The sequence below is a fragment of the Aricia agestis genome, chromosome 19 (assembly GCF_905147365.1).
Source record: "Aricia agestis chromosome 19, ilAriAges1.1, whole genome shotgun sequence".
Taxonomy (NCBI): Eukaryota; Metazoa; Arthropoda; class Insecta; order Lepidoptera; family Lycaenidae; genus Aricia; species Aricia agestis.
In genome coordinates this window covers 5,194,120-5,206,468 of record NC_056424.1, presented here as the reverse complement: position 1 = coordinate 5,206,468, position 12,349 = coordinate 5,194,120, and the positions used below count along the sequence as shown (strand labels likewise).

The 12,349-nt window shown below is 38.5% G+C and overlaps 1 protein-coding gene across 6 annotated transcripts in view; it reads right to left on the bottom strand.

Annotated features, from left to right (window-relative positions):
• The window catches only part of LOC121736822 (trithorax group protein osa-like), a 101,506-nt gene that overhangs the window by 38,872 nt on the left and 50,285 nt on the right, over positions 1–12,349 (bottom strand). For all 6 annotated transcript variants that reach the window (XM_042128236.1, XM_042128234.1, XM_042128235.1 and 3 more), the window contains exon 2: positions 6,317–6,886. In XM_042128236.1, the coding sequence (XP_041984170.1) occupies positions 6,317–6,886 (570 nt within the window). The remainder of the gene's footprint in view (positions 1–6,316; positions 6,887–12,349) is intronic.

Here is a 12,349-nt window from a genome sequence, read left to right as displayed (position 1 = left end):
ACAAGGATTATTGTGGAGCTAGGAGGTAAAATAAGTACGAATGGTTTATAGTTGTTACGCTTTAACATGACATTTACACTAAGCTTTTGACATTTAAAAATAGGCCCTTTAGTGACCTTAAAACTGTACTGATACCTATGTCGTAGATATGGCTAAGCACATAGTATCTTTACCGTGCTGTAAATGTTAGCGAAAACATCGGAAACACACTTCTGCAGGATCCGGAGTCTAAACTCTACAGCTATAGAGAATTTCGTCGAAAATCGTTTAGTAGGGAAATCTTGTCGCAAAACACAGTTAAGATTTTCGTAAGGAAGGGTTCCTTACGAAAATCTAACATTTATACTAGTCAAGAAGTTGTAGTTAGTACATAGTAGTTGTAGTATCATTGATGCTTGATTTTGCCAAAGGTACTAGCTAGGTTCAGGATCCCTTAGGGTACCGCGTGCTAATTATCCCCGACGGATGCCTACGGGCGATGGAAATTACCATCAGGTGCGGACCGCTTTTTTCAAGCCCTAGAATTCGCCCGCGGCGCCGTGCATATTAAATTCCTGGTATTCGTTCAGGGGCCCGATTCCCATACCTCGAATCATCTCAAATCTCAATGCACGCTATTTCACTCGCGCTCGAGACCGTACGTTTGAGCGTAAGTGAGGCAGCCTGCGAACACGAGACCACGAGGTATGAGAATCGAGCTCAAGAATAATCAGCCTTGCCGGGAAAATAGATACACATGCGTTTTAAGAAATGTTGACCCTGAGAATGGAAATCGACACCCCCTAGGGGTCGGCGGAAAACTTTGGAAATCGCTGGTTAAAACTTTCATTCAAACTACGCTAACGCCTACTAGTATTAAACGTTTGTCTACGATCTAAATAATATTATGCCTTCTCTTTCTGCAGTTTTTCGCAGTGTTACCAGGTTTTTGCAGTTACTACTAAAATTTCAGGACAAATTAGTGAACAAACGCACAACTTCCTTGTATATTTTGCCTTATTCATTAATTATGGCCTCCAGCCCCTGCAGGTAATGTCTCTAAGGAAAACGCAGCGGTGGATCGATGGAACAAAATTTTCCTTGAATATTCTAATTCCTATACGTCAATTTTGTCGGTCGAGACGACCTCTGTGGCTCAGTTGGTGGGCTATTGGTAGCTCAAGCCGGGGGTTGCGGGTTCGAATCCCGCCGACGGAACAAAAAATTTTTCAAAGTTCCTGGGTCATGGATGTGTATTAAATATGTGTATCATATAATAAAAATCTTAAATATATGTATAGTATAAAAGTATTAAATATATTTCCGTTGTCTGGTACCCGTAACACAAGTCCTTCAGGTACTTACCACGGGGCCAGACCGACGTGGTGTGAAGCGTTTATAGATATTATTATTATTATTTGTATATTGTATAAAAAATATTAAGTACACGATGACGTCCGCAACTCCGTTACGTCAAAATTCGTTTATAACGCGGGAACCGAACATTTTTCGGGATAAAATGTATTTTATATCATTTCCTGGGACTCAGTCAGACACAAAATTTCATCAACATCGGTTCAGTGGTTTAAGCGTGAATTAAGGTAACAGACAGACAGATGCACCTTCGCATTTATAATATTAGTATGGATTACAACAGTTATTCATGTTGCAGTCATCAAAAACTATGTTTTAAATGCGACGACCAAACTACAACATACGGAATCCTAATTCCTAGACCAATTAAAAACCAATAACTGCTACAACCGACAAAAATTCAGGGAAGACACGTTATAACGAATTTAGAGCAGAGGGATCAGAGTTAAGTAAGATTAATGAGTCCCCCAGTAATTAGGTTACGGAACCCTACTCTGTCGCGTCACGCACTTGGCACTTTTTTGCCTTTTTTCTCTTCCTATACGTACCTAAGTAGCCTTCACACTAGAGCGCATTACTGGTATTTTTTGTTGCTACTTTTATTGCTTTTTTGACCTTCGCAAGATACGGCCGGTGATAATACATGATGTTCTGTTGTTGTGCCCATGTAGAGGGGGCTTTTAAATGACTATTCTAAGTAATTTCCTAATCGCTATAGTATGCCTTAACCCTTAAGGCATGCATGCTATGCATCTAAATATACTATGATAGTAGGTATTTTTACGCATATTATGTACTAGCAGTTGTAATATAATAAATAGCTATCATTTTCCTTTGTAATTTATCGTCTGCACTTGCAATAAGAAAAATGTTGCGTTTGTACCACGTTTGTGCTATGGCCTGCATTGTAAATTAATTATACATACAGGAGAGTCACAAAATGAGTATGACATTTTGTGGCTAGCTCTGACTGCACCAAACTAACCCATCATCCACAGCGCCATCTATTCAAAATTGATTCAGCGTGAAGAGGTACCTGACAGACAAACAGACACACCTTCGCATATTTTACGAGTTTTATGCTTACTTTAGGAGTTCCTGTCACTGACTGTAGCCAATCCCCCAAAAAATACATAGCCACACTAAGGCCCGTATAAATAGTCAGTAATAATATAATAATAATAGCTCCCACACCGGTTTCGGTGACGGTGGCCGGTTTCATTGAAACCAGGCCAGCTACGCAGGAGTAATTTTATAGTGCCCAAATGTGTGCGCAGTACACAAGAGCACTCTCTATTCCTTTACTCTCATAACCCAGTGGGACGGAAGACCGACACGACCGGCGAGAGATCAGGCGCAGGACCGACTTTTTACATGCCCATCCGACGCATGGATCATCTTACTTGTCAGACAATCAGGTGATCAGCCTGCATTGTCCTAACCAAACTTGGAAATAACATGTTTCCAACGCGGGAATCGAACCCACGACCTCCGAGTCAAGAGCCGCGCTCTGTACCACTAGACCACGGAGGCGTCAAAATAGTCAGTACTTAAGATGCGACCCGGTCTCAAGACGCGGTTCGGCTCTGTGATTGGTCCAAATTTTGACAGCCAACCAATCACAGAGCCTGAACCGTGTCTTGAGACCGAAATGCATCTTGAGTACTGACTATTTATACGGGCCTAACTGTATCTGATATGGATATTCGTCAAATTACTAATATATTAAAATATCCACGGTTTTGTAACTAAATATTTTTATTGTTGTTGTACGGAATACATAGGAAAAATTCTACAGCAAAAGCAAATGTCTAAAAATGTTATAGAGAAAAAACAATAATTCAAAAACATAATAGAACTCCAGAATCCACCACGGTATCTGTGACTATCTTAGAGTTAGAGCTATGCATTTTGTATTTTGTAAGTCTGACACAGCGTCGTTAAATGGCATCAATAGTTAAAATTTCGCATTTTTTGTTTTGCAACGGCTCTGGTTATGAAGGGCGATATGGTTGTTTAAGTGACCATCGTCTTCTTTATATGAAAATACATAATATAGATATAGTATGCTGTACCTATAACCTAACCTATCAACCACGCTATCTATTCCCCCGTCCCGCCGCTGTAGTGTGTCAGGGTTCCGCATGGGCCCGCGATGTGGGTCGCGCTAAATCCGGCGCGGGGTCAGCGGCCTGCGCCGGCGCACGCCCACACCCCTCCCCCCTAGCGCCGCGCTCCGCCCCGCAACACCCCGCACACGACACGATCCCAAATGTTGGAGAATGATGCAAACTCCTTGCATCCGAAATCCCATACATATTGGAGAACTTGCATTCGATTTTGACAGAAATAAAAATGTACGGTAATACCGCGTATCTAAAAATAATTATTGTGGCTGTTACAATGTCTGTCAAGTCCCATACGTTTTGGATTTCTAGTAGGATTTCTAACTCTGGTACCGTCTAAAGACAAAACTGGAGTAATAGGAGTTCATAAGCTTTTCGAAAAACACTAAACTATTACAAGTTCCTAGATGAGTGTTTTAGACAGGTTCTAAAACCCGTAATCCACTTTGAGAATCTCTAGACTCCAGCTAGTCTAAACACATCACGTCATGAATCAAACATTGTTACGTCATCTGAGCAATTCCTACAACTGATGTAAAGCATACAATTCACATTTAATAGAATGGCGACGCGTTACTTCGCCATAGCGAAACTCCAACCCACGGCATCAGAAGTTTCACCCCATTAAACATTCTTAATTGCATTGCATTGGGTATACTGACTGGCGCCTGGAGCGATCTATGCACTCTCTACAGCCCGTTCAAAAATATTTTACACCGTAGTGTTTATGATAATGATTTTTATGCCAACTACATAAGGTTCTGCTTTGGATTCCTAGCATTTAAACCTATCCGCCATAACGAAGAACTCTCTATCTCTCTAAGTACTATAGTAGATTATTATTTTCTACTATATAAGGACGAGGCACTATGCAATAAGCAGTATACTGTATATACTTAAGATGTTTTGAAAACAAAGTCCTAATATTCAAAGATATAGGAGAAACATTAGTGTCTTTAGAATAAACTTATTCTATGGTGGTAATATTCTATAGCGCACCTGCGCCGTTTGGTAGGATTTTGTCAAGTCAATATCCTGATCTGTTGACTGGGCTTGATAACCCGACCAAATTACACAGGTCTGCCATCTGCCAACAAATCTCTGACTTAGTACATTTCCCCATAACGAATAATATCTCTCAAACTGACATACGTCTGGTGAAATTAGTATGGTAATAAAGTATGACACAGATATTACACGATCGGCGAGAGTGCACCTGACTGAGATCTTTATCTGGGAAATGATCGATCGTCTTTCTTCTCGGGTACACTCACCATTTATAAAGATTTAGAAGGACGTTCCTTTATCGACATAATTGATATGCAAGACAAGAAGCAATGTATGTAGGGGTACAATTCTCCGTTTTCCCATAAAAATTACCAGGTAATGATGAATGACAACAGACTGTGTAATCTTATAGTGTACTAGCTGTTGCCCGCGACTTCGTCCGCGTGGACTTTAGTTTATAGCTGTTGTTCCCGTACATCGATTGAGTCGTTTACGCGCAAATCAGAAAACTATATTGAGTGGGAACCACACATTTTTCCGGGACAAAAACATTCCTTGTCTCAGATTCAAATTAGTATCTCCAATCTCCATGCCAAATTTCATCAAAATAGATTAAATAGTTTAGGCGAGAATCATAAAAGTTTATTGTGCGGGAACCGTATATTTTCTGGGATAAAAAGTATCCCTTGTCCTTTCCCGAGACTGAAAGTATTGCCATATTGCCATACCAAATTTCATCAAAATAGACTTAATAGTTTAGGTGATGATCATAAAAGTTTATTGTGCGGGGACCGTACATTTTCCGGGACTAAATTAGTATTCCTTGTCCTTTCCCGAGACTCAAAGTATCTCCATACCAAATTCCATCAAAATAGATTGAATAGTTTACGCGCAAATCATAAAAGTATATTGTGCAGTAACCGTACATTTTTCTGGGACAAAATGTATCCTATGTTCTTTTTTGGGAAGTATCTTTATACTAAATTTCAGAAAAATGGGTCCAGCCGTTTACGCGTGATGTCGTGACCACGCGAAATATGACGTTCCGCGCAGCTTCGCCCACGTAAATTATATATTTCATAGACAAATTAGTCCACAAAAAAATAGCCTATAATCCTTCACATGGTCTACTTCTTATCTGTGCCAAATAACAGAAAAATTGCTCCAGTATTTCGTGAGATAAGCCCTTTCAAATAATTTCCCCCGTTTTTTTCCACATTTTCCTCTATTTCTTCGCTCCTATAAGTCTTAGCGTGATAAAATATAGCCTATAGCTTTCCTCAATTAATGAGCTATCTATACACTGAAAGAATTTTTCAAATCGGACCAGTAGTTCCTGAGATTAGCGCGTTCAAATAAGCCATTTCAAATAATTTCTCCCATTTTCTCCACATTTTCCTCTATTTCTTCGCTCCTATTAGTTCTAGCGCGATAAAATATAACCTATAGCCTCTAGATAAATAGGCTATCTAATACTGAAAGAGTTTTTCAAATAGGACCAGTAGTTCCTGAGATTAGCGCGTTCAAATAATTTTCCCCGTTTTTTTCACACTTTCCTCTATTTCTTCGCTCCTATTAGTCTCAGCGTGATAAAATATAGCCTATAGCCTTCCTCGATAAATGGGCTAGCTAACACTATAAGAATTTTTCAAATCGGACCAGTAGTTCCTGAGATTAGCGCGTTCAAACAAACAAACAAACAAACTAACAAACTCTTCCGCTTTATAATATTAGTATAGATAATCATGATTCACTGGAAACCAAACGCGAACAGGCTAATAGTAGGATACGCATAAAGACTTAGGGGAACAACATATTAAGCAACTTACCCATTTTCGTCCTTGATTTTCTTTTTCCTCCCCCTCTTCTTGGGCTGGTTGAGCATCATCTGCTGCGGGTGCATCTGCATGTGGTGGTGGGGGTCGTGGTGCTGCATGTGCGGCATGTGGTGCTGGCCGAGCATCGCGCACATCGCCTCCTCCTCCACGAACGAGTAGGGGTCCTCGCACTCGCGCTTGACGCCGTTGTACATGTCGTCATCGCGCTTGGGCGGGCCGTACTGGTGTATCTGGTGCTGGCTCATGTCGTACGGCACGTCGGCGTCGCGCTTGAACGCGTACGGGTCCTGCGGATACTTGGGGAACGGGAAGTGCTGGTGCTGGTAGGGCTCGTCGTGCGGCGGCGGCGGGGCGGGCGGCGCGGGCTGCTCGAAGTGTCTGTAGGGGGAGGGGAAGGGGCGCTGCATGAGCGGCTCGAAGGCGGGCTCGGGGGGCGGCGTGCGCGGCGGGGCGGGGGAGCCCTCGGCGCTGGAGGGCTTGCGGCGCGCCTCGCCGCTGTTGCTGGTCTCGTAGCCGTCATCCTGGCTCTCCGCCGCCTTCGGCTTCTCATCGCCCTCCTCCCTGTAACAACAACAACGACCTATTAGCGACGTACTCGACTGGTTTGTACAATCGTCCCTTAAGCTTTGCTACCCTATGGCCTATGCCATTTAATGATTTAATATAATACTTATAAATTATAAACTAGCATCAGCTCAGGTTACAATTTAGCTGCTATTAATATTGTGGACTTTACAGTGGCGAAGGCTTATAAGTACTTCTTTAGAGGAAAGCCCTAGCTTATATAGGCTAGGTTGGATGACCATCTTCAAAATGTTAGAGGAAACTGAAACCGATAGGAATTGAGCCGGTTCTAGTAAGTGATGAGTGGCAACTAGCATGGATCTTTCTTTCAATACAGAAACTTATTGCTTTCAGCTTTTGAACGAAATCATCAGTTCAAAAATTTTATTTGAAAACGTATCACATTCACATGTGATGTGATTAAAAACTGTGGCTCTTCATAAGTCATAAGCATAACTTTGTGCACACTTATGCAAGAGCAAGCCATAAATCATAATAAAGTGTCAAATTATACATTTTTAATTTTACTTAATCCAAAATGAACGTTGTGCAAATAAAAGCAGTTAATTATTGCGGGCGCGACATTATGCAAATTAATTTAGATTCTAGAATTCATTTTCGAAATTTCGTAAATATTTATTAACTGTTGTCCGCAACTTAACTCGAAGTTAACTAGAAAAGTCTTTAATCGCGCGAAAAGCATACATTTTCCGATACAAAAACTATCAGTATAATATCATTTCTCGTAAAAACCAAACATTAAAATCGGTTGAACGGTAAACCTGAAGATGTAACAGACCGACTTTCCCATATTATACACTTTATGAACTTTCAAAATCCACGTCTGAGTATGAACCGAACAAAAGTTAACTTCCAACTCCAAGTCTCGCCGACTGCCGAGTTCGCAAATGTGTGTTGTTTCAAAGTTAATAAAGTTACAGTTTGCGGACGGGAAATGAACGCGATCCATAATCCATCTATATATATAAAACTCAAAGGTGACTGACTGACATGGTGATCTATCAACGCACAGCCCAAACCACTGGACCGATCGAGCTGAAATTTGGCATGCAGGTAGATATTATGACGTAGGCATCCGCTAAGAAAGGATTTTGATAAATTCCACCTCCAAGGGGTTAAAATAGGGGATGAAAGTTTGTATATAATAATACTTCTTAACGCGAGCGAAGCCGCGGGCAAAAGTTCGTAATATTATAAATACTAAACAAAAAAATTTAGAGAGGATCACACGATAGACGTCCATTTGGAAAGACTGCACGAACTTTAAATTTGGTTTATACTTTATATTCGCGGAATGGAGTGCGAACACACTCTTTGGATTGACAGACTGCTAAGGCCAGCTCTAATGTTTACGAATACTCGTCACGCGATGGATCAAAAGATCTCTCGTTTTTCGTTTCTGAGGTTTTTTTTGACAGGACCTTATCAAGGAAGCTGATTTGATTCCTTAACGTCAAAAGGTAACCGACTACCGAGCAACAACGCTATTGAAAACATAAACTTCTGTCAAAAAAAAAAACCTAAAGACATTAGAAAGGTAAAATTCCTAATGAACGTGCTATAACACCGCACAATATTCCCCACGTCCGTTGGCTGATAATAGCGTAGAATTTCGACTGCACGCCCACTGCACACCATTTCTTTTCGACTAGCATTTTCGTACGTTTTACTCAGAATCATACTACCTCTACCACACCTTTATGTCGTCAACATAAGGATCAATATTCTTTTCGGACATCATTTTCGTACATTTTATTCAAAAACATAATACCTTTAATACACCTGTATGTACCGTCAACATAAGGATCAATATTAGTATTTTCGGCCAGCGTTTCCGTACGTTTCATTCAGAATAATACTACATCTAACACACCTTTATGTTGACTACATAAGGATAATTCTATCTCACTCCGAACGTACTAAATTCAAATTACGAACGCACGTCTCGTCACGCGGATTAAAGGTGCGCAGGAACCGAGACGAATTGAATCAGTGTACCACACCGGCTCGACTAGGTAACGGTTCTCTGCTTCGGAGTGTCTAGAATAAAAAAGTTATAACGTCAAAATTTTACGCGCCACTCGAGAAAGTTGCAAGTTTCGACTTAGGTCTCGATTTCTGCCCTCATAACGAAGAGTGCAATAAGTCGAGTTTTTGGGCAAATTGACTTAAGACCATATCCGTAATCAGGAAAACGAGCTCTATGTTTTCGCCTTAGACGTCTTTTTTGTATCTTCAGTAGTTTCGGTTCTGTTGTTTATCATAACTGCAATATCTAATGCTACGATTTGCAAGTAGCTAATCATAACCGAAATATCTTGAGTTATGACTTGAATAGCTTTGATATTTTGTAATATTACATAAAATAACCGCAATAAATCCAGTTATTGCACTTATGACTAGTACGTTTTATAAATTTTAGGCACATTTACTAGTCATAAGCGCAAAAAGTTAGAGAGTAATTGCAGTTATCATAAGGAAACTTATTACTTAAAATGTTTAGCTTACTAAATGTATAATACTACTATATACTTGTGGATGCTGTAAAATTGTCAAATTTGAAGAAAAACATGGTAATAGTGATGACTACATCAGATTTTTACTTTTATCAAGACCTATTGTCTCAGTACAAAATTAGAAACGCACAACCATGAATATACTTAAAAAATATTTTGGCAGTCAAGGCTGAAAGGGGACAATTTTTATTGAAAATCAAAGAAAAACATGCAGCTGATTGGAGAGAATTAGATTTCTTACAAATGAAAATTATACAAAAAAAAATCCAGATATTAAAAATAAAATTACTGTATTCAGAGGTATAATAATAATAACTCACACACCAGTTTCGGTGGCCGGTTTCATTGAAACCAGGCCAGTTACGCGGAGTAATTTTATAGTGCCCAAGTGTGTGCGCAGTACACAAGAGTACTCTCTATTCCTTTACTCTCATAACCTAGTGGGATGGACGACTGGCGAGAGATCAGGCGCAGGACCGACTTTTTACATGCCCATCCGACGCGTGGATCATCTTAATTGTCAGACAATCAGGTGATCATTCACCTGCCTGCATTGTCCTAACCAAATTTGGAAATAACATGTTTCTGAATTGAAATGAAATTTGGAAATAAAATGAACTGGATCACGGAGGCGTCGTTCAGAGGTAAGTATAACAAAAGATCGAAAAGATAATAATGTCAGAATTGACAATTATTGTTGCCTCTGATGCCAGAGACGAGAAGGAGTTTTTTTAACCAGAATCTTCACAAATATCAAACATAGATTAAATTATAAACTGTTTTTTAAGTTGCGATAAAGGTTACTCTAATTGAAATAAGAATGATTTAAAGAATGATCTCATAATGTGCCATATTAGATTAAGTGTTAATGTTTTTGGTCTTATTCAAGGGAAAAGTATTCTAAAATATTGTTTTGTTTGTTATTACTATTATCATATGTAAATACAAAAATTCTAAGTTGTGACTTATAAGTAACTGTAAAAATTATTAGGAAAAAAAAAACATTTTTATTGATTTTATTTTGAGGAGGTAATTCTTTAGGTTTTAATATGTAATATGTTCTGCAATAAGTAAATAACTTATTATTAAATCATTATATATTTATAAATAGAATAATTTTGCATTAGGTTGAGTAAGTACGTAAGTACTTTAAAAAAAATTAAAGATTTGTCTCTTAATGTGCCTTTTTAATACGTATAATACTTTACTGTTCTTAATTTAAGGAAGGAGATAAAAACTTTGTAAAAGAGAAGATGTAGAAGAGAAGTTTTTTGATTTTTTAAACGTTTTTTTCTATTAATATTATGTGAAACTAAAAATTTCCTATGTTATGATTTTATTGTTGAAAATAGTTAAATATTATATAAAGAAATGTTACGTATGTATAAGTACGTAACATTTGTTTAATATATAAAATACAGATATAACATTTGTTTAGATTTTTACAATTTCATATAATTGAACTTAATAAATAAGTATTTTCATATAAACTTAATAATAAGTTCTTGCAATGTACCGTCTCCGCCTTACAATTAATTACAACTAACACTAAGAAAAACCGTAATAACTAGGATAGTTAATGCACATATGGTTGGAATAAACTATAGGGCATCCTATAGTTTGTGCTACACAAAAGAGCAATATTTTAGTTTACTAACAAAAACTGCAATAAGTAGGGTAGTTATTACAGTTATGATTAGGCATGCTATATAAAAAAAAATCATAAGTCCTAATGATAAATACATTATTGCGTTTTTTAGTGTGTATATAAACGTATGTACAAATATAATATACCACATAAAATTAAGCATTATTTTATCTGTCGTTTAGTAAAAGTTTCAAACCGATAGCTTTCATAGTTACGAAGATACACACAAAACAAAAATTAAATCTTTAACCGCCAATATCTCGAAAGTAGTCAAAACCTACTTATTGCACTCTTCGTAAGGGCGGCAGATTTATGGTCCGTCATGCAGAAAACACGTGAAAAAATTAAACAAAATGTTCATGTGCATGTATTGCATGACTGCTCTGGAAACGTTTCTAACACGATGAATGCTATCAGATTCCAATGGCACCCTTAGTAAAATATGTACATATTATGTATAGGTAATATGAAATTAAAAATATTCTATGCTTTGGACCATTTGTATTTCTTTGGCAGGCACAGGACCGTCATTTTACGAGCTACGCTTCGACGAATCTTTCTTGACAAGACAATCAGGTGATCAGCTTGCATTGCAAACAACCCTTTGGTTCGAGAACCCACGACTTCCAAGTTCCGAAATACTAATTCATGGATTCGACACGAATCATGATTCGTGCTTTATTCCTACTTTATATCCCTATTTGTGTAGGCATATTAAATCGCGCATCTGATAATACAGTTGTACACCACACATTTGTCACAAAATAACCAGTTACTAATACACGAAAATATTAGGGCATTTTTTCGAAGCAAACGGTCCAATAACGCGCGCGGACAGTCGCGACCGCAGCCAGTCCGACTGTCACTTAAATCATGTTTGTAAACAGATAAACTCACTGCCGCGCGACTGTTTGACGGGATTTTTACATCCAATATTGTTATTTACGCTCCACGTAAACCGCCGCGATGGAAAACAATTTTTGCGGCCGTAAAATCAATATTTGCCGCTGTGCCGTTCATCCGATAAAAGTTTAGTTGCAATGCAGGTTGAAGGTCGGCCGGGGAAAGTTTGAGGTTCTATAATTAACAGTTATAGTAGTTTTTAATATCATATCGTAGAGCGTGTAGTGAGTTCCGAAACTTAGCCCAGTATACTAGCCGAAATTTCCGACGTCACATTGTATTGGTACCTACCGTTATGAGTTATGAAATGTTAAGTTTTAAAATGACATCCCAACAAAGTCACATTACGACTTACGTCAATGCTGCGTCAAT